The sequence below is a fragment of the Chaetura pelagica genome, unplaced genomic scaffold (assembly GCF_000747805.2).
Source record: "Chaetura pelagica isolate M959 unplaced genomic scaffold, ChaPel_1.0 scaffold364, whole genome shotgun sequence".
NCBI lineage: Eukaryota > Metazoa > Chordata > Aves > Apodiformes > Apodidae > Chaetura > Chaetura pelagica.
Genome location: NW_009953089.1, coordinates 1,967,359 through 1,993,361, shown reverse-complemented (window position 1 = coordinate 1,993,361; position 26,003 = coordinate 1,967,359). Strand labels below are relative to the sequence as shown.

General features: G+C 43.7%; 1 protein-coding gene across 1 annotated transcript in view; it reads left to right on the top strand.

Moving 5' to 3' along the window:
* CADPS (Ca++-dependent secretion activator) overlaps window positions 1-26,003 on the top strand; it is a 177,826-nt gene that overhangs the window by 78,070 nt on the left and 73,753 nt on the right. The window contains exons 12-13 of the mRNA XM_009997038.1: window positions 10,669-10,805; window positions 16,500-16,687. Coding sequence (XP_009995340.1) covers window positions 10,669-10,805; window positions 16,500-16,687 — 325 coding nt within the window. The remainder of the gene's footprint in view (window positions 1-10,668; window positions 10,806-16,499; window positions 16,688-26,003) is intronic.

The following is a 26,003-nucleotide window of genomic DNA, read 5'->3' as shown; positions in this document are numbered from 1 at the left end:
GTGCTCAGAACTACAGGTGCAAATCTTGCAAGTATGAAATGCACACACAAAAAAGAGGTCTCCTGTTGAATATTCAACTGTAGGAAAACATATGGTATTTTTAACAGGTTGCTTTGCAGGCCAGTTAGATGTGAATTTAAAGCAATCATCTTTTAAGTCGTAGCTGTGCTGCATGTCCTGTGCAGTTATACCCAGTTTGCCTAATTTGAAATTTAGAGCAATTTCTTTTGTCTTGCAAATGTAATTTGATGACAAACCAGACAAATGCCTCCTCGCTCCTTTTTCTTGAAGATCTCGCTTGATCGTCTGGAGCCCCTTTGTTATGTAACATACAGCAGTTCTTGCTAGTTTCAGAAAAGTTTGAGAGGTGGTATCACTAAATATAAGTAAAATAAGGAAAAGTGGTAAAGATTAGCAAATTCTTCTCATTCAGTCAGATTTTAACATTTTAAACAGTCTCTGTAAAGCTGTTGTGGAGTATTTTGTTGTAAGGAAATGGGAAGATTTGCCATTTGCTTCTCTGTATCATTTGACCATCTTTTATATTGGTTTCATTTCTTCGTGTCAGTAATTATTGAAAATAGCAACACAGGATGTACAGCTGTATGATGAGTGTTACAGCAGAAAACCTCTGCTTGCTGCATTTTAGTTTTGTTTTGCCCTCTACATGCCCATATATTTTGGACTCCCTTTCTGCCTTGCGTTGCTGCTGCTGTGAGACGGAGCATCATGCAGCACCATAAACACAGAGTCAGTGTTTTCACTTCAGTGACCCTCATCCTCTTTATCCCAGTCAAGTCACTGACTTTGGGGGTGTAAGGTATAGGGGCCTGGGGCTGGGAGGGAAGGGTCATCTCTCAGAAAGCCAAGGTGGGAACTGGGCTCTGGCAAATGAGAAGGTTGCTGGCTGTGATTAGCATCTAGACCTGGCTGAGTCACACAGACCTCAGACCATTCCCACGAGTTTTTGGATGTAGCAGGCACAGATCCTTCTACTGGTGCTTTTTTACTTGCTAAAAGCCTTCCAAGTGCAGAAGGGGAGAGGCAGAGGGATGCTGATTGTGGCTCCCTCCCCTAACAAGCAATGCTGAAGGATGCTCTTAGCTATGTACTGTGGCTGGTGCAAAGGGGATGTGTTCTTCCTTGTCCTAGCATGATCCCTGCGGATTAGGATGAGGACAGTGAGAGAACATCAAACTCAGAAGGCACCTTTCCCTCCAGGCTTCTCCCATCCTTGTAGACATCAGGCCTGGAGAATTATTCTTCTGGGTAGATTCCTGATGCTTGGAGTTTTCACTTTGCTAAATATGTGAGATCAGGTGAAGGGTCCTTTTCCCAGACACATTGTAGTTCCTTGGCAGCAACTGTAGCAAAGTCTGGCAGGAGTTTGAGAAGGGGATGCCTGGGGCTGTGGACCTTCAGGTGTGTTGTCCCCATGCACAGCCAAGTGCTGTGTGTGTGTGGGGAGAGCTGAACCCCCCTGCTTAGGTTACCCGGATTGAAGGGGCACCTGTCTTGTCCTAGGGAGCAGTGAAGTTGGTGACTGAGCCCAGGAGTCCTCTTTACACCTAAGCACATCCCAGCAGGTCCACTGGAGATCTGTGCTGCTCATAGTCTTGCAGACCTGTATCAGCCTGACTGCACTCAAAGCTATAGAAATGCTACAGGTTTGACCTTTTTCCATCTCACCTGCCAGGAGGCAGGGATCCCTCATCATTACTTCAGGTGAGAACAGCTGGGATTTTACCCCCTGGTCTCTTCAGGGTACCTGAAGGGGTCAGGATCTGACTTCAATTTGTCTCATTGATCACTTGTTCTCATGACAATAACAGCTTCAAATCTGTATAGTTCAGCTTCTTTTCTACCACTACACTCTTTACATTTTTCTTTCTCGCAAGATGGGTGGCTTCAGGCTCCCCTTTTTGCTGCAGGCACTGGGAAACTCTTTTGGTTGTGTTGTGCCAAAGTGTGGAAGGGAAGAATGAGTCAGCTCCTCAGTCCAGTGGTGACTTGCTACTTCAGCATCCTCTGGACTAGGTGAACAGTGAATTCTGTCCTTGGTCTTCCTTCCTCTTCCTCCCTTGGATCTAGATTCCTCTGAAAGCCCTTTGTGCACAGGACAAGAGGAGGAGGGCAACATGCACAGTACACCTTCATCTCAACAGCAAGGGCTACTCATTTTTCATAATTCAATGTTTATACATGGCAATGCTTGTTGCAAAAGTCATTGGGCTCAGCAGTTAAATACCAAGAAGCAGAAGTGAGTCATGCATGCCACACATGATGGCTTACTGGGAGTCTTAAATACACAAATACATGTCTCAGCTCCTTCAGTCTTAAAATTCAAACATATCAAGTATTGCATTTTTAAAAGGGTCATGGTTTGTTGTTGGGGTTTCTTTTGGCTTGAGTTTTTTGGTTTGGTTTTATTTTTGCCTGCAGAAAGGTAAGGACTTTTGTGAGACATTTTCTTATTGTACGTTTCTCTTTCGACATGTCATCTTTTTCGTGCTTATTAGAGGCTCTGGTGAATGAGGATGTGCAAAGAAGTAAATGTTAAGCCATTTGATGAGTAACTGTTGTTACAGCTTTCATGTTGTAGCAGTCTGAGATGGCACATGCGCATGCATGCACACGCAGAGAAAAACCAGCCCTCCACGCCTGTGGTGGAGCTGTCTGTCAAACTGAAACTTGAGCAGAACATGCTTTGCTGCTGGGGGAAACTCAGGAGAAATAGTGAATTCATTTGGTTCTCACCTCTTGACTTAGTGAACACAAAATTTGAGCAGCACTGAAATTCTCATCCACTGTTCGATAGCGGCGCTTGACTTGGGAGTAAACAGACAGCTCCAAACCAGGGTGGGGTTTATTTTATTTGCAATTTAAGTACTGAAAAAAAAAAAATAGATCCTGCTATTCATACTCTACAATCCCCTTTTATGTGGGTGAACAATACCTGTTAGAGTGAAGAGTTTTGCTTTTTTTTATTTTGCTGCAACTTAAAAGACAAACTCCATTCCCGCAAAGCTGTGCTTCTCTCCGGTGTTTGCGTTATCGAAGAAAAAACCCCAAACTGTTCTTGTTTACTGTTGAACTCATGCACAGTTATTCTAGTCAATAATGCTGCCAATACATATTACACCTTTTGGCAATATTTAAGCTTCATAAAAGTGGTCACTTGTCTGAAAGCACCAATCTTTGTTCGTTCTGTGTTAGTGATGCATCAAACAAAATTCCCAAACGTGCTCAACCTTCATTTTTGTTTTCTTTTTAAACCCTTTTCTTTTCAACATGAAAGATTGGTCCGTACTTGTTTTACATATCACTTGTTGTTATATTTCATTTTTTAATGTCTGTTTCTATTTAATGACTGTTAACCACGCCATATACAAAGTGTTGGATGTTTTGAGAATTTGTAATGATGTGTTCCCCCGTAATAAGTAGCGAGGTTTATTGAGCTGCTTAAGAAATTTTCAGCTGTAAGTGGTTTTCTTTTGGTTGGTTTGATTTCCTTTACTTTTCTTTAATTTTATTTGCTTGAACCCAAATATTTAGCTGCTAGGTTAGGGCTCCTGTCTGCTTTCCTGAGCCTTGTTGCTAGTCTTTATGTTATTCTGGTTTGTTCCTTCTTACCCTGCTAACTTCTAGCTGGACTCAAGGGTAAGTGCTTCCCTGTAGCTAGCACAGCTCAGATAATCAGACTAGATTATCTGACATATGCAATGTGCTTTTTTTTTTTTTTTCCCCTCTTAAATCTTTCTCATGTTTAGATTTTGTAGTACAAACTTTCCATGTTCTTTTCCTGAATTGAGGTTTGAAATGTAAGTTTCCATACTGAAATTAGGATGCATGTGATGTTTGCATAATTGCCTTCTCTCCCTGGCTTTCACATTGGCATCAAGTGATCCTCTTAGTAAAGCCAACCATTAACATTTCTATTTTTCATTCCAAGATGTAAATATTAATTAACATCACAATAAAACTGTAAATAATACCTTCCTTTGTTTCATGGAATTTACATCTAGTTGACTGCTTCCTGCCTGAAAACAGATCATTTTGCACTCTGACAATATCCTTTCTCTCCGTGCTGATGATTAGCTTGGTGCAGCGCACAGGCGTGCGGGGCTAACCATGGACACCTCAAAGCCTAGAAAGGTAGGGCAGGACACCCAGAGAGACCTAGATGAGGTGCAGGACTCCACAGGAGACCTCCAAAAGCCCCCTCTACACATGCCTTGTGAAAACAAGCCTGAGTCATTGAGGTTTGGTAAGTCCCTGTCCCTTAAACTTGGGAGGGATGATTTCGGCAGCAAGCAGCAGCTCCCTGGGTTGCCCTGGGTTTGGAGATGCTGACCCACTCCAACTTAAATACTTTAGTCATGGAGGGGTGCTGCTGTTCCCCCAAATTATCATCAATTAATGTTTTAGCATGGGTCTCAATCACCAGTTAAAGCAATGCTTACCAAAGAATAAGTCAGGGGAATTATTATTTTGCCTTTTCCCACGGAAATACCTACTTTGAAAAAGATAAAAACCCAAACTTGTTCTGCAAAGGAGCTTCTCCTTAGTCTTTCTTCACCCAGTATAAATTATTTATTGTTGTTAAAAGCTGCTTCTCTAATACCTGGTGAGTGCCTGCCTTCCTTAGGAGGGAATAGCATCAGTGGGTCATGAGAGCTGGCAAATATGTATCCAGAGTATCTGAATGCAATTATGAGAAGGAACAGGCGGTGTCATCCCTCCTGGCCATCAAACAAGACTCTTTTTTTTCCTTCTTCCTCCTTTTGTTTCTTTTTTTCTTCCTTTTTATTTTTCTTCTATTATTTTTTTTTCCCTGTGTGTGAGAATGTGTGTGTGTGTGTATAAATATACCCCTGGGTAGCAGGCAGAATTCCTTCTCAGCAGACACTTTCTTTTTTCTTTCTCTTTTTTGTTTTCCAAATGTTTGGATTTCCAAAGAGGATTCTTATCAGACTATAATAAAAAAAAAACAAACAACAAAGAAAAAAAAAACTAAAAAAAAAAAGTTTCATTTTATGGAAATACAGATTTTTTTTCCACTTTGAAAGAAAGAAAGAAAGAGTGAATGAATGAACTTGGGTCTGGCAACATTACATGTATTTGCATTACAATGCATTGCTCTCCTATTAGATTATTAGTTTTGTGCTTTAACTGCTTTATTTTATTTAGATAGTTAGAGATATCATGAGAACGCTGCTGTGTCTTCTGTATTGTCAACTTGCAGATGCTTCATTGCAGGAATACAGAATTAAAATGTTCATTCAGTTCTCACATAACTTGCATGAACTTAAAACTAGCCTGTAAATCACTTCTACGTGCTTTAGGAAGCATGGGACTCTAACTTATGAAATACAAATGTAGAGGTTTCCGCAGTCATCCAATTCCAAATATTTTTAAATAGTTATAAAAATGCTGTGAAACAATGTTTTATATTATAAATAGCTGTTCTAAAACTGTGTTTTTAACTTGCCACACAAGGAATTATGTAAGTGCCTACTACAAATTCTTATTCATTTAACTACCAAACATTAGATAACTTAGACTTCAATTCAGTGCCTAGTGTGTCTGGTGATTTACAGGAACATTCATAATTGTTTATTAAAACTGTAGCTCGAGCAGAAACAAATTTGTTTGCAGCAAGGGAAAAGCCATAAAACACAGGACTAAACAGCCAATTAGGTTTAAAAGCATCTTCTAATGTGGAATAATATGAAAGGGGAAAAAAAAAGAGATCTCCGGCTGAGAGGCGAGTTCAGGCGCTGCAGCGGGGAGGGGGTTTGCAGACCCCAGACACAGGCAGGCACATGCAGCACTGGTCAGAGGTGGCAATGCCATAGTGTAAGTCACCATTCAGCACTGCCAGCAGCTCACTCCCAAACAACAGCCTGGCATTTTTCCTCCCAACACGGGGGGTTTTCCACCTCCCATCAGAACACTGGTATTTGCTAGTAAAACCTCTCAGCTCCTGGCCGAACAAAACGAGGTTTCTAGGTGCTTCCCCACAGTATTTCTTTACCTAATGGCAGCCCAAGTACATTTGTTAGCTCCTCTCCAAGAGCAGGAGGGGACCTGCCACCCTTGGGAGGCCAGTGGCAAGTCCTGGTGGGCCCACCATGGCCAGCCCAGCACGGGACACTGCCAGCCAGCACCTCCCAGGCTGCAAAACTTCTCCCGCTTTGCCCGGCCAGGCCAGAGAAGAGTTTTCTAGAAATATCTGTAAATGAATAGCTGCCATCAATCATTGTCATTCCTTTATTTCATGTCTCCTGATGAGGTTGACTAGTGTCATTGTTTGTTACTGTCCAAACCACATCTTCATTCTTGTAATGTCAAGCAGATATGACAAGCACACATTTTCCAGATGAGTAAGATACAAAGTCACCTTTTAATTTACAGCTGTTTGGTTTTTTTTGTTTGTTGGCTTTGTTGGCTTTTTTAATAAGCAAACGTGTTGTAAAAATTTACTGGATGTTCAGTTGCTTTTGGTACTAAAACAAAGTCACTCATTAACAAGAAAAAAATAAATCTGGAGTAAGAAATTCTTATAATAAAATGGCTACCTAAAGCCTTTTATAACAAGAATTCTTTTATGGAGCTTGTCCCCCACTATTAACTTCACCACTCTCAGAGCAAAATCTGCCAAAATTATTGCTGGAGCAAAAGAAATGCAGAGGGCAGGGAAATGCATTTAAAAAAACAACACAAAAAAACAAGAATGAGAGATTTGACTGTTTTGTCTCTTCCTTTTTAAATAACAGATAAGGAAAAATGCAGCCCTCAGAGGACCAAAGGGTGGGACAGTCCTTTGGTTTTCATAGTTGCTGTTGTTGTTGAAATCTTTGTGTTCCTGACACTGGCAGATTTCTGAGACTCTGATTTCAAACACTTGTAGGGAGTGTGTGAGTGTGGCTAGTTCATGGAGTCAGTATAAAATGCAAACTGGATAAAAAATGACAAAAAATAACCCTGGCAGCATTTAAAACAGGGTGTAATGTAGGCGACTAAGTCTAATATAAAAGGCCAGAATCTGCAGTTTTCCAGAAGAAAGGTTTGTAGAGTCTGTGCTGCCAATTTACCTCCGTGGGCAGCCTCCCTTCCGAGACCACCATCGAACACCTTTCAGCTGCAGTTGTGTGCAGCTTGTCTAAATATGTAAGATAACTTTTGTGGGCCTGCAGCAGCATTTTGGCTGGGGCCCCAAACAAAGAAGCACCAGCAAAGCTTGGCATGGCACCTTGGGAAGGGATTGTAAGTTACTGGAGCATCATATAACTTATTTTCTTTGGATTCTTCTTTCTTTTTAGCTAGAATAACAGAGCAGGGTCAAAATAGCAACCATATTTGACTGAAATAATTGAAGTACTTAGAAGTGAGCTGTACAGTTTGAGTGTGAGTATTAGCCATTCTTATGTTGTAGTTGGTTTAAAATCTCATTCAAACTGTGCAAGCTGTTTTGAAAGAAGATAGGTTATATATAAAACTTAGTTTATATGCAGATGTCAGCATAATTTTAAATCTCAGATCAGCTGTCTGGTACGGAGGAACAACATCTTTAGATCTATCCTTTTCTCTTTGTACTGCTGAGGAAGTTTAGTGCTTTGGATATAATTTGATTCCTAAATTTCATTTTAAAAGTGACTCAGTTGGACGAATCAAAATGCAAAAAAAAAAAAAAATAATAATTCCAAGTTGCATGGCATGTTAATTTTCTAACAGCCAATTAAGGGAAGGTAAGTTTAGGATTGTCATTTTTAATGTGCTCCTAGGTATTCTTACAAATTGTAAGCATCTAGCCCAGAGCAGATATTGCATTTAAGAGAAAGAAATGTGTGTATTACCATTCTCCAAAGACATCACCAGCTCTGCCCATGCAAAATGATCTGATCATGCCAGAACTACGGCTCTGGGCTGCTGCAGGCAGAGCTGCAGATGCTCATCTTCCTTCCCATGGCAGAAAACTACATTTTAAAGCACCAACCAAGCAGAAGTCTTGCAGCTCATACTTTTTTGGTCACTCGAGCTCATGCAGTGCCATGTCTGATGCCTCTCACTTCAGGTGGCTCTTCAGGTTTGGGGCAAATGGGCTTTCCAGCAGGCACCCAACAGGATGCTCAGCAAGATGTGGCTTCCAAGTGATTAAGGAAAGTAAAATTGCCCCTGATTATGGACTGTCATGAAGGCCATTTAAGTGCTGTGTCAGTTCTCAGCACTTGGTAGGGAGCTGGCTGTGCCCTTGCCTTAGGCAGAGAGATCTTAAAAAGCCCAGGACAGACCCTCAGCTCCATCGTAACCAGCAGAGCTTCTGCTGGTTCACACTAACCAAAGGTCTGCTTTCTGTCCACCTTATTTAGAGAAGTTACAGTGGGAAAAAGCTTAGTTTTTGAAGTAAAACATACACATTTCAAACATGCTTTCTAGCACATCTGCTCAAAAAGTTTCACCAGCTAAAGGGCTAGAGGACTCTTCAAATTTCCAGCTGATTTACTCAGCTCTTGAAGCCTAGTTGGCTGAGCAGGAGGATTGACAGTGTATCAGGGGTTCTAATTGAAAAGTAATAAAATCTCTGAGCAAAGCTGGCAAACAAAGGCCTCCAGCCAATTTGTCAGCTTGCAGTCAGCTCTGAGGAGCAGGGTAGAGCAGCAAGCCATTAAAAATAGTCTGATAATATCTGTTAAAACATTTTGTGGGCACTAGGGATGGAGTTGAAAACAGCACAAACTCTTTGGGGGTAAACTCCATCAAATCAATCTTGGCCCAAAGGGACAGAGACGATGGGGCAGAAAGTTGTCAAAACAGACAGGAGCCGGCCTGTGCTGTGAGCCCTGGGGCTGGGTGGGCTTCACATCCCACACCCAAGGGTGCTGGAGAGGTGCTGTGGAGCTGATGCACTTGTCAGGGAGGTTGTCCCTGTCCCCGGAGCCAGCACTCACACTGCCATGTTGCTCGGCAGTGACTGCGGCTTCTTCTGTCCCTGTGCTGAATGCACAGAGGTGGAGATGGAGGAGGAGGGATTTGAGACTGGGGAGGGAGGCAGCAGGGCCTGGTACTCAGTGAGGACCAAGGAATCAGACCCTCAAAAATTAACAAGCTGTAGGAAAAAAAAATAAAAATAAAAAAATCAGTGTTTATTCTGCAGGGTTTTTATAAGGAAAATTGCCAGCTATGGCTGAATTAAGAATTGCTAGCAGCTAAGTGAAATGTTACATGTTTTAATTTGTCTGATTTCTTTCCAGTGGGTGATGTTATTTATATAGTTTGTATATAGCTAATGACAGACTATACAGAAAATGTAAAGATTGGTCAGTAATATCTGCGAGCACAGACGTGAACAAAGTATCTAGGAAGGCATGCCATCCTTCACAGCTGAATATTAAATAGTAAAACCTATCTAAAATAATACTATCTCATTATCATTTAAAGCTCATTTTATTCTTTTTTATTATTAGTTATTTTTTAATTGAGCATTTTTATTTCTTCTGGTAAAAAAAAAAATAAAAAGGATTTTGTTTTAAAACAAATACAGTTGCCATATATTGCTATTGCTGAAACTGCATTTTTTTGTGTCCTTTCAGCCACATTGTTTCAAGGCCACCCAGTTCCCCTCAGAGGCTATAAACAGGGGAAGGATTTAAATCCTTTTCTCTTTGTCAAGGATTTGGCAAGAACCCATATAGTAGAAAGCTGAGCACGGACAAAACCAAGTGAAAGGTGTCCTTTAATTCCCCGGCCGCTGGTAGAACAAAGCCTGCCCCCAGCAGGGTCCTGGCTGGCCGCACCCAGGCCGGCTTGGCGGCTTCATTTCAACTGCTGAATTTGGTGTATTTTTAGTTAACCATGTTGAGATTAATTAATTAGCCCCTAGGAGTTAGTGCCTGTAAGCGTCACCCAAAGCAGAGAAGGGTGAATATGTTGAGGCTGTTAATTCACCCAAAAAATGGCAGCTCGTAATCCAGGCGCGGCCCCTTCCGTCGGGATGGCTGGCAGCTCTGCCACACTCTGGGGTTACTGCCTCAGTGACAACAAACCACATATCCATTTAACTTCTTAGCAATGCTTAAAAGAGCATCTTTTTTTTATTTTGGGGGAGGTAGCATTTGAAGTGGCCATAAAGGGAAAAATTGCCGTGGCGAGACAAACATTGGCATTTGGTTGAAGAACAACGTAACTGGTTTGATACCTAGAAAACCTAGTAAATGTAGAGGAAAAATACTACAGCTGTAACTTCATTAGAATGGCAGAATCTATTATAATTAACTGCAACTAACTAAATAGGAGCTAATTTACTTATGTGAGCCAAAATTCTGTTAACTCGTAGCGTATTGTAAGATACAGAGCAAGTTCTTGGGTTTGTGTTCTGTTTTCAAGTACAGAATAAATGCACTATAATGAGCCGTTGACAAGATGTTAATTCTAAAATCTTTTGCCTAAATGCAAGAAGTTAGTCCATAACTGATGCAAGTTGACAATGGGAGGTGAAAGAAAAGTGTGCTGTGTAGCCTGCAAAGAGAAAAGTTAATGGCAATGTAGGGAAGAGGAGATATTTAGCTTTCATGCTTCATACTGTATATTTTCTTCTGTTGTATTTGTCAACTAAAATGTCTTATATCTCTCTAAATGGTGTCTTTCTCTATATGTATAAATGAACAGATGCAGATAGAGCTCAAAAGCATGGCATGGATGAATTTATCTCTTCCAATCCCTGTAACTTTGACCACGCTTCACTCTTTGAGATGGTTCAGCGCCTCACTTTGGACCACAGACTTAATGATTCCTATTCTTGTCTGGCAAGTATATTCTTTGGTCTCTAGTGATTTAAACATCAAGCAGCAAAGTCAAAGCTAGTGCGAGTGGGGGCTAATCCCCCTGTTGCTGGAAGATTGACTTCTGTTTACACCAGGTTTGAATTTGGCCCAGAGGTATTTTCTTTTGAAAGGCTACCTGCAGTGAGCTGACTGCTGTTCTTCTCCACTTGCACTGTCTTTACCATTTCTGTTTGCTTAAAATGCTGAAAGTGTTTCTTCCTGCAAAGACAAACGCCAGTGTGGGGATGTGAAGTAGAGAGCAGTGTTTTGCAGATTCCTGCATTGCCTTCCAGAGTCTTCTGGATGAAAGAACAGAGGGAAAAATGACAGTCTGGTACCACCTCCCATGTCAATGAAGTCCCACCAGGAGTAGCTGTGGCCCAGCTTTGTGTCCCTTTATGAGCAGGGATTCCAAGCAGGTAACAGATGGGACTAGGTGGATCACTGCAGTGGTGCTGCAGTCTGTCCATGCTCATGTAGCTGCACGCCCATCCTGATTGTTCTCGTGAGCACAGGTTGCAGCTCTCAGTCCAGTATTGTGTAACATGCTCCACAGAACAGTGGCTCTGAGGTGCTCCAGGAAAACCTGTACCTTTGACTAGGGTGCAGTGCTTGGAAGCTTTTAGGTATTGGGAGGATTTAAATGACAACCTTTAACAATACAACTTGAACAATTAATGTTTTAGCAGTTTCAGTGAGGAGGATGAAGAGGCTCTTAGGTTTTCAGAAAACAGCAGGAAGAAGCCTCTCTAAAGGGGCCTGAAATGTCAATCTTGTCCTGAACATGATGTGGGACAGATCCTGACCTGCCACCCTCCTCACGTTGCTCAGAAACCTCCACACTGGGGTGTCATCCTGGGCTTTTTCAGCAGAAGCCAGTAGCCTTCACGTTTTACCAGTTACGCAGTCCCTGAAGCTGGGGCTCTGGATTGGCTTGCCATTAAAAGCAGCAACCTGGGAACACAACTGAGCAGTTGGCAGTAAGGCTGTTAGGATTTAGTCTCAAATCCTGTCCTCCATGCTCCCCTCTATCATAGTACTCCTCTCACCTGCTCTGCTCCTTGAACTGCACGCAAGGGATGATCTCCTCAGAAGGGCTAAGATCCAGTAAATGCCTTTAGCAGTAGTGAGTTGTCACCTTCCTGATGATAGGCAGGGCTAGGAGGAATGGTTGTGGAAGTCCCCTGAGGTAAGGATGGGGTGGGGGAAATCTTCAAGTGTGCACTTTGCCTGCAGATACCCAAGTGGTACAAGTAGGCTTGGTGGGAACATTGTCAGACCTGCAGCAGGTTCCATCAAGGTCTTTGCTCTGGCAGGCAGTGAATTTGGCATGCAGCTTCTGCTCCCCACGCATGGCTGACCCTAGGAAGACCATCCCCATGCATGCATGTCTGACAGGTTGGCTTGCAGCTGATTTGTCTCTGTGCAGTCTCAGACCTGATGAGAGCTGTGGACGTTGAATTAAATTAATGGAAATGTGCAAGGCCATCACTGAAAATGATTAATAATGTTTCTCTTCAAGAAACCCACCAGCCACACTTCTGCATGTTACCAAGATGTTTAGGCCCTTGCTGGAAGCTACTGGAGTGGTGGACCTCCCCTCAGCACCAAGACTTGTGCTTCCTTGGAGCAGAGCATCACTAATTAACCATCTTCTTCCAAATCACCCATTGCAGAGTGTTATAGAGAAGAGAATAATGGCCTGTGTTCACATACACTTGGATTTCACATGCTTCTTTACTTATTTTACTATGGTTTTGTCCTGATTATGGCATAAAAAAACCAGACTGACCTCAATATTTGAATACAACTACAAAGAGATCCCATTGATCTTGCTGCATCTTTGGGATGCTGGTGATACCACCATGCTGGCTTGCCTGGAGGAGCTGTGAGCCCATGGTAAGCCTGCTCTGTCCTCTCTGTGTGCTGCTGGGCAGTTGTTATTCTCCTTACAGGATGTTCCCATGCAAAGTCCTGCAGAGTTTTGCCTCATCACACAGCTTCTTGTTTTCAAACATGGATGTGGAGGTGCCCAGGAAGACTTACCCTGACACAGAGGATAACCCAGCATTGCCTTCTTTCCGTGGAACCAGGTTAAACAATGTTATTGAGCCTACTCACTGGCTGAGCCAGGCATCCCCTATGAAAACAAACAGGCTGGCTGACTCATCTCAGCTGTGGCAGAAGTGATGTTTGCTGGCAGAGAGGACTGTGCTGGGGAAGGAGAAGAGCATTGTCTGCATCCCTTGCTGAGGGCTCCTGCCCATCATCCACAGACTGCTAGCACAGTTGCATTCACAGCTCTTCCTGGACTTTTGGGAAGAGTCTGCAGCTCTTCCAGCTTAGTATGGACCCCACACACATGTGGGTCTTCTTTCCTTTCTGCTTGGACATGTGTGTTGTTTCTGAAACTGGCCTTCAACTCTTCCCAAGACTTCCCAGCCTGCTGCCAGCATCCAGCTCACGCAGACTGATCCCTGCTGGGATCAGACCTGTCACCAGACAGGTCCCTGCTGGGGCTGTTTTGCCCTTGGTGTGTCAGCATCTGTGGGATTCGTGCAGTACAGCACAGCATGTGCTGAGGATTGGTGGTCTCCCAGAGTGCCCAGCCCAGCTGAGATGATGTGAAGGAGTCAGGTCCATGAAGCAGGCCACCAAATGAAATTCTTTCGGCTAGATTATGTGTGAAAATTCAACTACTGCAAAGTGAAATTTTTCTCTCAAAACACCTCTTTTATTTGCAAAAGCTGCATTTGCCATTGGAAAAATTGCCAGTGATTCACCAACCCTGACCAAGACTTGCTTCATCCAGCTTCAGAGCTCCCATTGCACTCCTCAAGGGTACCTGGGACAGGTGTCCCCTTTTGATGCAGTTCAGCTGGTTGAACATGGTCAGTTGAGTTCACTGTGCTCTAGAGCCTTCCTCCATTGTCCCCTCCAGGTTTCCTCATGCTATTGAAGAACATCAGGGATACCAGGCTGAGCTGCACTGGGGAGAGACACCTGGTGTGGCACCACTCTCAGCTGCATTTGCCAGCCTGGCTGCTTGTCAGCTGGTTGCACCAGGCAAATCTTAACCAAGCTAGGATCTACCTGAAGATGTGGAGGATTTCTCTGAATACCACTTTTCATCAGACCTTAGGGGTTTGTTTCTGGCTCTGTAAAAAGCAGTGTTTACTGCTCCTTTGGAGCCCCATTTCATACCTCTGCTTTGCAAAAACAGACCATCTGATCCTCCTGGGCTCTGGGTCTCACCCATAGTCTCCTTGCCCATGGTATGAGGCTCATCACTGAACCTCTGAGCTTCTGCTCAGGCTCTCCCTCATTGAGCCATAGCAGTGATCTTGAGTGGTTGCTCCTATCCCTTCTGTCCACCCGAGGACCAGCACTTCTCAGAGCCTGGTGCCAGGGAGCAGTGTGGGGTGCTCCAGATTGTGGGGTTCAAACTCCTTCTTCTTTCACCCCAGACTCTGGGCTTGATGCTTAGTGGCTCTGGTGAAATTAAGGCCAGCCTTCCTGTTGGTGTCGGTAGGGCCAAGATTTCACCACACAGGCAGGACCCAGTCTTTTGTATGTATTAGCTGAATAGAACAATTTCAACTGTATTTCTACCCCAGTAACCAAATACACATCGTTCTATCGCAGAACAGTGACATAATTTCTCTATTTTTACCTTGCCTGATCGCCAAGGTCTTGTGTGAAGAGGGACAAGGTGAAGAGACAGCCCAAGGTTGCAACAAACAGGCAACATAAAGAAATCCAGAATCAAGCATAATGCCACTAACCAAAAAGAAAATAAAAATACTGTTAAAAGCGGTGAAGACAAATATACCCCTCCCAAAAAATAGCCTTCCAGAGTGCTGTCCCATCTGCATTGTTCTGTGGCTTCATTTTGAAACATGCACTTCTAGTGATCCTAGCACTGTAGCTGCTCCCTATATCTATCATTTTCCCCTCATTATTTTAATTCTTTTCTCAATCTGTTTTGGAGTTGGCCCAATAAGGATGAGCAAATCCTTCTCTATGTCTTTGAGCTCTTAATTGATATTTCTTCAACTCTTTTCAAAGCAGCTATTTTGGCATCTAGAAAAGATTTGGTGTCATCTGAGTGGTAGAAAATATATTTTAATCTTTCACAGCAGTGTTGTTTCTAAGATGTAGCATTTGGGGTAACAGATGGGGTGGCAAAGAAGTTGCCTATAGGGGCAGTGCTCTGCCTCAACTACTCTCCCGCCCGCTGCAGGAACTTTTCAATTAAACGATGAAAGATTTTGCAGCTTGATGCATTCCAGAGCTGCGTCTTAGCAATTGTTTAGCACCCAAATTTCCATGTAAATATTGACAGTTTTGCAGCATTTTGAAAAGCAATCTACAAGAATATTCTTGTTCTTGCTAGTGCCTTCCCCAAAGGCAGGGGCGTGCTCCGCTTCGGCTGTCCTGGGATGTTCACCGGAGCCATCCTCTCATGGGGAAGGGCATCCTCCTTGGGAGCACGGACCTTGCACCACAAGCCATGTGTCACCAAGCCCTCAGGACTGGCAGACAGAAATAGTCTGTGGTTTCTAGACGTGTAAGGAATCCCTGCTCGTGAGCAGAGCTCCCCTTTGCCTCGGTGCTGAGGAGGCGGGCGATGGCAGAGCTCGTTGCCAGCAGGATGCAGTAAGGATGGTGGGAAATGTCCCTTCCTGATACTGCAGAGCTGCCTTCCTCCGTTGGCAGGACGTTGCTACCTGCCAGATGCAAGAGAAGTCATTGCTCAGTGTAATCCTCCATGCTTTCCCCCAGATCACTCTTCTTGCTCCTGGCCAAATGTACAGTCCCATCCCTGAAATGAAATTACTGTTTCATGCTGTTTAAATGACCAAACCTTTGTCATCTCTTAATGGTGTCCTTTTTTTTCTTCTTTTTTTTTTTTTCTCTTTCTTTTTTTTGCTAGGCACTGACATGAACTGGCCTGACTTATCAGCATTTTAAATGAGATCTCCTTATAATGGTAGCATAATATGTTTTGTTAACAGTTGCACTGAGTATATGCTGTGTTGGGGTGATGATGTACAGACTGTATTGTTTAAGAGTGACCTCTCTCCTTTTTCCTTAATGTAGCCTTAGGTTTGCATTTCTTTTATTAGAACAGTTGACCACTACACCTCCAAATCTGATAGCCTTTCTATTTAATAACTTATATTTAAAATCAAGTCTCTTTATTTCTAAACAGGGCTGGTTTAGTCCTGGCCAGGTCTTTGTGCTAGATGAGTATTGTGCACGTAATGGAGTGAGAGGCTGTCACAGGTTTTTTTTTTTTTTTTTTTTTTTTTTTTTTTTGTTTTTTTGGGTTTTGGTTGTTTGTGTCCTTTTTTTTCTTCTTTTTTTTTTTTTTCTCTTTCTTTTTTTTGCTAGGCACTGACATGAACTGGCCTGACTTATCAGCATTTTAAATGAGATCTCCTTATAATGGTAGCATAATATGTTTTGTTAACGGTTGCACTGAGTATATGCTGTGTTGGGGTGATGATGTACAGACTGTATTGTTTAAGAGTGACCTCTCTCCTTTTTCCTTAATGTAGCCTTAGGTTTGCATTTCTTTTATTAGAACAGTTGACCACTACACCTCCAAATCTGATAGCCTTTCTATTTAATAACTTATATTTAAAATCAAGTCTCTTTATTTCTAAACAGGGCTGGTTTAGTCCTGGCCAGGTCTTTGTGCTAGATGAGTATTGTGCACGTAATGGAGTGAGAGGCTGTCACAGACATCTCTGCTACCTCAGAGATTTGCTAGAGCGCGCAGAAAACGGAGCTATGATTGACCCCACCTTACTTCACTACAGCTTTGCCTTTTGTGCATCACATGTTCATGGCAACAGGTAAGGAATTCTTCTTGGCTAGCAGCTCCCTGCCAGCAAGGGGTGACTTTGTCAAATACAGGTTTCTTTGGATAATGCACAACAGTCCCCTATTTGTTTTTACAATGGATGTTTGGCAGCAGTGCTTCTAGTGGCATAGTTGGTTTGTTTGTTTGTTTCGTTGCCTGTTTAATGTAAGCAATAAAAATGCACGTAGAGGATCCAGAAATGAGGGGTTTTAACTTTCTTACTCAGGCACCTGCTAGATGCAGTTCTGGGTAAGGCAGAGTGGAAGCACATGCGACTGTCCTGGGTTGGATAAATAGAAGGAAATGTTACACTGTGCTGATTTAATTGCAGTGCAAGAGGATCTGACAAGTTGCAGCAATGAAATTTTCAGCAGTATCAAACTTCAGTGTTCAGAAGGGCTTTAAGCCCTCAGGCACCCATATCTCCTTTGGAGTCCACATGACATCAGCTCAGAAATTGCTTAGACATAACTGAAAATTTTGTCTTGCTGCAGTTGCAAAACAATTCCAATTTCAGAAGAAGCCTGTTCCTTTCTCTCAAACGTGGCAAACCTTTGATGTGAGGAACTGGAGCTGTGCTTTTTCCTTTTCTATTTATTTTGTTGACAGCTGTAGCATCCATTGCAGCCCCCTTTTCAGCTTTTTTCTGTTAAGTTGCATTCTGTACTTGAGATATCGCTCTCTATCCCGCATATGCTGCTGAAGAAAGGAATGTTATGAAATAATTATGTGTTTTCATAAACCCTCTGGTAAATACCATCCTGAATTATGACACACATTGCCCAGGTTTCACATTGCAAGGCTGCCACTTGCTTTTGCAGTTACTTTCATACATCTTGTCATGGAAACCAAGTTTCTGCTTCCTTAGTTTCTTTTTTAGTTCTGACTTTCTTTTGCTCATTCGTTCTTTCTTTGCCAATTGTTATTTGGTTTCAGTTGTTTCCGTTCAGTTTAATTTTCTTTCATTTTATTTTGAGTTATTTCATGCTTTCTTCTTGTTTCTTTCACTTTTGCTGCTGGCCTTGCCCCCCCGCGTTTCAATCACTCCCCAAAGCCAACTCATGGCAGAATTACTTGGTGGGTCACAGCCAAGTGCAAACGGTGAGGGGGGCAAAGCCCCTGCCGCTGAAGCGGAGACAAAAAAGGATTCCAAAAAGGAGTCCAAAAAAAGGAAAGATTCCAAAACCCAGCCGAATCCAGAGCCAAAAAGGTAAGTGAAAGCGCGCAGTGCACAGAAACGTGTTGTGGAGGGCACTGAGATCCTCAGTCACTGAGCACACTGGGCAGTTTGTGTCCCTGTGACACAAGGAGACCCGCTGTGGCACTGGCATTTGGGTCCTGCACTCTCCTGAGAGTTGGATGGCTTTGAGGACCTGAGTCCCATAAGGGGTCAAGGCCTTGAGATTTTTAGGCGTGTGTTCAGGAGATGGCTCACAGGGTGTGTTAGGGGATGAGACCAGGCAGGGGAAAATGGCCATCCCTGTTATCCTTCTTCCATAGGCAGAGCTCATCCTGGCAGGAGGTTGTTGTTATTGAGACAGGACCTGGTTCAAAGCCTGTTTGGCCCCTAAGAGAGAGAAGTTGGGATGCTGGTCTCAGCTTCACCATGTACCTCTTCACAGGGTCCAGCACAGCCAGAGCTGGGTCAGTGGTCAGTGTCATGAGGGGTGTGTGTTGGTACTGGCCATAGTAACACCCTGCCATTCCCTCTCCCTGGGACTGGAAAATTGTGGGCTCAGGAAAAGTGTCTTGCTTTAAAAGCCTTGTGGTGTGCAGACCCCAGTCCTGTGCCTGTACAGCTGCCCAGGGCTGCATGTGGCTGCTGTGTCATGCAAAAAGGCTGCTGGGCACTGCCTAGGGGGCAACTTGGCCACGGCATGGCTCTTCTAGTAATTAATTTAAAATATTCCAAGAAGGAATGAGGTGTTTTGCTATTATGTAGCTACCTTTGCTGTAAGTTGAATTCACATTGAAATGCTGATGGTTCATCTTCCTTCATGGTCAATGTTGCCTCTCAGTTGCCCAGGGATGATGGGGGCTGTCAGGCTGCAGCCTTGTGCCTTCTCACCAGGGCAGGCTCTGCCTGACACCCAGGAGCATGAGGACCTGGGTGGGGGGACTGCAGGGTGGTTTCTGGCCTCTGCTACTGGGAGGTCACAAAAAGAGACTGCAGGGGGCCCGAGAGAAAACACAACTCTGTATCTTTGGTGTCTACTGTCAGAAATCTGAATATCTGAGTGGAAGGGTTGGGATTTCTTTTCAGAAAGCAGTTCAGGCCACATGCATCGTGCATTTACGAGCTGGCTGGCAGAGAGTGACAGAAAGCCAGTATTTACCCCTGCCGTCCTCGCTGGCACTTGCGACGTGTGTAAAGCCAGGTTTGCTTCAGCTGCATCCCTTCATCCACCTGCCACGACCATACGCTGCTCATTGCCTTAGGGCTGGCTGTGCTCTCCCAGGAAACCTAGAGCTCATGGCAGAGCTGAAAAACTTCCAGTGCAAATTTTGTCGAGGTGGGAACACGCCTGCCCTGGAACCGGGCACGGAGCATCACAGAGCAGCCGTGCATTGCGTTGTTATTGGTATGCACAGTGGTCTGGGAGGGATTCAAGTTGACATCTTTCTGTTTGACAAAGGCTTCTTTTTCTGTCAAATCTGAGAAAGCATCAATTTTCTTTACAAAAGGAAGTTCCTTCACTTTTAGACAGTTAAAAAAAAACAAACCCAAGTGGGTGGTTTGGCTTTCCCCAGAATGAGGTTGGCTGTCAGTCAGGATCTGCCACCCAGTAATGAAGGTCGGGCAGGGAGATAATTTCATGTGGCTATCAATCTCCTGTATTAGCAGCAGACAGTGATGGAGCTGAGGTGGGCTGTCTGGTTGTATCGTGTTTGCATAAGGTCAGGCAGCGAGGCAACAGTCGCTCGCAGTCAGCGGGGAAGTGCAGCCGGGCTGCGGTGCGGAGGCTGAGGACAGCCTGAAGGTCAGGGCTGACAGGATGACAGGCATCAGTGTGGGGACGATGCCTCCTCGCCTGCCTGGCTCCTGCCTTGGTGGCACGGCCACTGCGTTGCGGTTGGGATGGGAGCAGGACAGCTGGTGGTGGAAATGCACCTCCAGCTTGGAGCTGACCCTGCGAGCGCAGCAGGTGAAATGGTCAGAATGTGATTTGGGGGGTATTTTGGAGCCCTGTTGCTTTAGATGTAAAGGTTTAGTTCTCTCCCCTTTCCTTGGGCTCATGTAGTTTGTTCAGAGCCCTGAAACCCTGACAAAATCTCTCCAAAAGAAGGCTGAAAGTCACTGCTATTTGCATGACAGTCTCCTTGATTTTTCTGTCAAATTTCGTCCTTTGCCAAGTAAAAATGGAGTTAAATGTAAATTGCTTGTCCTGAGTTTCACCTCATGCAGATACCTGAATATGTAAGGTGCAGGCTGTCAGGAAGGCAGGGACCAGCCAAAGACTATGAATATCTACATGGTTTGCTGTTACCCAGGTACTTGCTCATCACTAAGACTGAGGAGCTCTAGGCTTTTACACTGTTGTGGTCACTAATGAGTTGTTAACAGGGTTTTGTCCACCAGGTATCACTGGATGCCTTTTGTAAAGTCCTGCCATTATGAAAGATGATGTGATTTCTGATGTGTTTACCTAGGTGACAGGTAAGAAGGGCATGGCATTATTTAGGCATCCAACAACACACCCTGTGGGTTTATTGGTGTCTGTTTGCTTTTGGTACCACCTCTGTAGTGTCAGGGCTGTTGCTTCCCTTTTATCACTAGTCCTCCAAAAATCTAGGAAAGACAAGAAGCAGGAATGCTTTTAAGACCTCATGGTTTGGAGTAAAATCATGAAAGGTTTTACACAATCACCCAGGCCTTTCCCCGCTTCTGTTTCTATGGTTGTTGCTGCCCTGGCATTGGAGGGCTGTGACCTTGCTGCCAGTGCCGTTTGGCACGCAGAGCAGGGATGTGTTCAAGGAGTCCTGCTGCTTCCCTGTCTGTGCATGGGAGAGCAGAGAGTTGAGCTCAGCTTTCCCAGGCCCAGAGTTACAGCCTAAACCTCAAGGGGTGATTCCTGCCCCTTTCAATGGAGTGGCTTTCAGGAGTGACTTAGTTTTGGATGTGTCTTTTTGGAAATCAGCCATGTAGTAACTTACTTTTTAAATGTTAAAGTTGGCACAAAAGAATACTCTTCCTATTTGCTAATCCCAATTTTTTTTTTTTTAATTAGTTTAAGATATTGATTGTGTGGATGCTAAGTATTAGCAGTCATTGAGCTTATAAAAATCGTGGTGCTGAACTGAATCCCCTCCAGTCTAATAACGACTGAACAGCATAATTCTCTGCAAGTTGTTCTTTAACTTCTTACCCAAGGTCCAAGCAGCTACCAGTCTCTGTTAATTTGCTGTACCAGGGACTTGCCCTTTCCCTTGTCAGCTGTATTTTACAACATCAGACTTGCTTTCAAGCAGTAGCTCTTCTGTTTGCTAACATTAGCATTAGCTTTCATTAGTTTTTTTACAACTGTAAACCAGCAGAAATAATGTTATTGTCATAAACCTTGAGGAACTGAAAGTCTGTGTAATACATTTGAAATTTTTTCCATTGTACTTTATGGACATATCTGGGTGTTTCACTCAGAGTCAAGTTGTCCACACAGCTAAAGAAACAACCCAGCACGGTTTCCATCCCTTAAAAGAAGTAGTAGCGATGTGAACACTTTATCACAGTATCTTCATATGCTTCCCAATGCACTTTGGGTTCAGTTTCCCCCTGTCACGCAGGTGCACGGCCCTGGCTGTGCTGAGGCAGGTGAAAGTCTGGCAGGACGTGGTGCTGAGACCTTTCCTTAGGTGCCAGCTCCGTGTCCCGTGATTGCTGGCGGTGACAGGGTGTGCGTTAGGGCTGGCTGCCGGATCAGAGCCAGTGCCTGTGCTGCAGGGAGGTGGTTCCCAGCCACCAGCAGGTGACCAGCTCCGTGTGGCTGGCTGATGGGGTTCACTGCAATGGGTGTGGGGTGGCAGAGCTCCCAAACCATCCGCTCCAGCCACAGAGTAGCAGGGGTGCAGATCGGAGAGGAGCCCAGGGGAGGGGAAGGCAGGGCTTGGGAGGATGAACTGGCTCCCATGCTCTGCAGCATCTGGAGTGGGTGGAGGCCTGGGCTGAACAAAGGGCTTTCAACCTGCAGCGTGTGCCCAGTGTGAATTCCTGGAAGAAAAGGGGAGTCGGGGAAAATCCATGTTTGCTGAATAAGCTTTTTGCCTTTTTTTTTTTTTTTTTTTTGTTTTCAAGGTGTCCAAAAAGGTGGGCTCTTTCAGGTCAGATTTGCAGGGGGAGATGCAGGAGGCAGCAGGCAGGCAGCTGTGGTCCTGCCCACATCCCCAGAGCTGGTTCCCCTGCAACCAGTGGGACTTGGGTGCAGGCAAGTCTTCCTGCAAGGCATCCTTTGAAAGCCTGTCCCGACACATGCTGTCCAAGGCACTAATCATCGCTGTTTACTGTATAGCTCATATGTGCTGCACCTGGCAGCCAGCAAGGGAGCTGAAGGCAGCACGTGTTTTATATTTGAGTTGTTACTTTAAAAATCAAATTATTTGCATCAGTTTTTGACATTGTTTTTTTCCCCTTGGCTCTGTGTGCCAGGGCTCACAGTGCGTGCAAAGATCTGTTTGCTACGTGTAAGCAATATTTTCCCCAGTAAAAGAAAAAAACAAACCAGAAGTGTAGACAAGTTAAACATAAAAGGTGCAAAAGATGAGATGTCTTCTCATTTTTTAGCCACAGTGGTATTTCATGCAGGCTTATGTCAAAGAGATTAACCCACTGGAGCTCTACTGTGTATTTCTAAATGCACACAAATGCATGCTATTGCTTCATATATTAATCTTTGTTAAAAATCATTTTGATATATTTGTTTTAGCAGCATAACTAGCCCCTGGGGGCACTGGGTATAATTAGAAAAGGGCATGGGGGGAGGCGGGGCTTGCTTGTAGAATAAAGCAGTGGCCTTAGGATCACAGGTCCTAATTATAATTTATAATTAACCCCGGAATTTGAACAAACCATCTAAGCTAAACAAGGACTATCATTTTTACTGTTTAAATTGCAACCTTTTTTTTTTTTATTTCACCACCTGCTTTGTTAATGTTGTTGTTTTTATGGCTTAAAACTTAAAAACAAGAGGGGATTAGGAAAGTGACATTTAAAACTTTTCATATGAATTACTTACAGTGGGAATTTACTAGCTTAGAGCCAACACAGTGAATCTGCAGCAGAAGGAGTGAAATGGAACTTGTTTACTTATAATTAAAATTTTCCTTATTTATTTTTCTTGCCTTTTTTTGCCCTTCTGCTTCCCTCTCTGCCCACAACTTCTGCCATACACCTCAAGTGTCTGTGAGCAGGAGCTGTAGAGTATGAGATGAAATTGTGTCTCCACAGCTATGGAGACATTCATGTTGTTTGTTGACCCAAATTCATAGGCCGAAACCCATTTTGTCCTTTGCACACCTGTATATACCACGTACATACAGGACTTTTTTCACCCTTTTTTCTCTCATTCCCCACCCCTGTTTCAGTTTAGTAATTATGTGGTTGTGGATTACACGTGAGAACATCCATTTCCTCCAGCTATATTTTAGCAAGTCTTGTTGCAGGAATGCAGCTCACTGGAGAAGTTAGTGCCTCTGTCCAGGAGATCAAAGAGCCAATACCAAAGTTGAACTGGAGACCTTTGCAAAATTGCAAATAAGCATCAGAACGAGCTGGTGCAACTTGAGCTTCTCCTGGGGATTTTTTTTTTCAGCCATGTACTGAGATTGTCTAGAGCACAGAATCTTAAATTATCACGATGCTAAACGATATACCCTTTTGTGTTCCTGCAAAAGGGAAAATAAATATGTTCCTTCAAAAAGATTACATTTTCGAAGTATATTTGACTTGAATATTTAATTAGGTTTCCAAATTATCAAGCTAATAAATTAAGTGCAAGGCTTTGGGTAGTGTTTTTCCAGTTCTATGTATATCCTGCATTTGTCACTAATTAATGAGTTCCTAATGCTTCAGCTTCTGGGAAGATGAGCAACAAAGATTAACATAACTAGTAAAACCAAAGATGTGCAGCTGAGTTATAGTATTTGAAATTTGACAAAAACATCGGAAGTATTATTATTTGTGACATGGCTCAAGATGGGGGATTGTGAGGAAAGCAAAGATGACAGAACTGGTGCTAACCACTGTGACAACAACTTGAAAAGCAGCCGACATGACATCTTTCCTATCATGCTGCCGAAAATGTCAACTTTGTGAAGGACAGTGAGAAAATGGTTTGCCGAAAATTTGAAAGGTAGATTCAAGAGATGCTCAGCATGTCAGATGCAATATAGTCCACAGCTGGGTGAGAAAGGGAGTCCTTGCCGTGGTGATGGCTCTCAGTTGGCAGGCCCTTCCAGACATCCACACTGCTCCAAAAATGGCTACAGCTGACCTGTAGATTGTCTCAACTTTGTAGTAGCATGATATGAGAAAGTGGCGTGCCCTGCGTGGAGGGAGCAGTGCCCAGAACCACTAGGCTGGATGTCCTTCTGGCCCAGAAAAACTCTGTGGAAGGTGAAGAGCAGGGGTGACCATGGGTAAGTCTGGTAGTCTTACACATGCCTTGTTGGTTGGGTTGGCATTCCTAGGGGCCTTGTGCAAGAGCCATGTTGGCCAGAGGTTGGCTTTCCAGAGCCCACCCTTCACCTGGGTGTGGGTCAGTGCTTTCAAAGAGATGCTTCTAGAGCAGACACTGCCAGGTTGGGATGCAACTGATGCTGCCACATCACCCCATTTTGGGTGCCCGACAGGAGTCGTTACGTGGCGAGCACTAAATAACCTGTTCTGGCAAAACCAAAGCCCTTTGAATCCAGTGAGGAACTGGTGTGAAGGGTCTGCAGACCCAACCTGAGCTGTCAGATCCTGCCATTAAATCTGGCCGGTTGAGGTTATTGACCCAGCAAAGGGTAACATAACTTACAGACCATTTCCAGTCCCTCAGCAAATCACTGCCAGGGCAGGTGGCTTTTCTGACCTCGTTTGTCAGCGCTGATATAATTAACCTCGTGACACTCTCTGAGCTATTATGGGCGTGAGGGAAGAACCAAATGCCAAAAGTCAAATGAGGGCTTCAAGCCTGCCCCTTAACGTACAGCATTTACTGAGGTCTGTCTCAAATTATCTGCTCTTCTGCTTGGGAGCAAAGCAGACGCTGCGAGGTGCACAGCATCACAAAAGGCATGAACGGCTCTGTCTGAATATTAAATATTTTATGGAACTTTGGAATAAGAATATATTAAGCATGTTCAGACATTAATTTTTACTTGATATCTAATTTGGGTTCTTTTTGTGGCTTGCTCATTTCTTCAAAATAACTAGTCCTAATTAGGTACTAATGAGACCAGATCCATACTTCCAAAACTGTTTATGAAATGTGTTCCCCAGCTGAGACATTTTATCCACGTTTCAGCCTAAATCTTTTTTCTTTTTTTTTTTCCTTAATACACAACTGATTTTGGCAAATAATCAAGTAAAGATTTCTGATTAAATGCTGTTTAAATTTAAATACATCCCCTAGTATTCAAGTCCTTTTTTGTGTCCATGTTGCAAGTTTTATTTGATGTATACTTAGCTTTAAATTTTTGCAGTAAATATCATGTAAGGTTTGCTAGGTCCTCTCCCAAAATGTTTTAATGGCTTATTCACCTGTGTTGGAATATCAGAGTTCATATTTATGATATTAAGAGCTTACTAAATGCAGGGTCAAGGAGAAGTGATTGTACAGATTTTATAGCCTTTAATTTTTTATAGGTTTGAGGGTGTTTTTTTTTAAGTTTAGGGCCTTTGATTCTTTAAGAGGAAAATAAAGCCAACCAATTAACCCCTGACAGGAGGTTCATTAGAAGCTTTGTAATCCCTTGCCAAGTCTTTTGTATAGCCAAACTGGTCTAGTACTGCGGATTTATGCAGCTTAAGCTGAAAACTGGAGGAGGCCTTTAAGTAAGAACATTTGTTCAATTTGAAGACATCTTACATTACCCAAGGAGTGCGTGTGCCAGCAGAGTTACCCAGGAGTACACAAATCCAGAGACTTTGCTCCTCGCTGGCCATGGGGAGCTGTGCCGTTGATTGTCTGCCTGGACAGTTCCTTTGGTGGGTGGATGAGACTCTCCTCTCACCCAGGATTCTGCTGCATGTGCTGTGTGAGGGAAAAGGAGAGGATTGCTGCTTTCAGCTCTGGGATGGGTTGGCATCAAACAGAGGTGTGGGGTGGAAG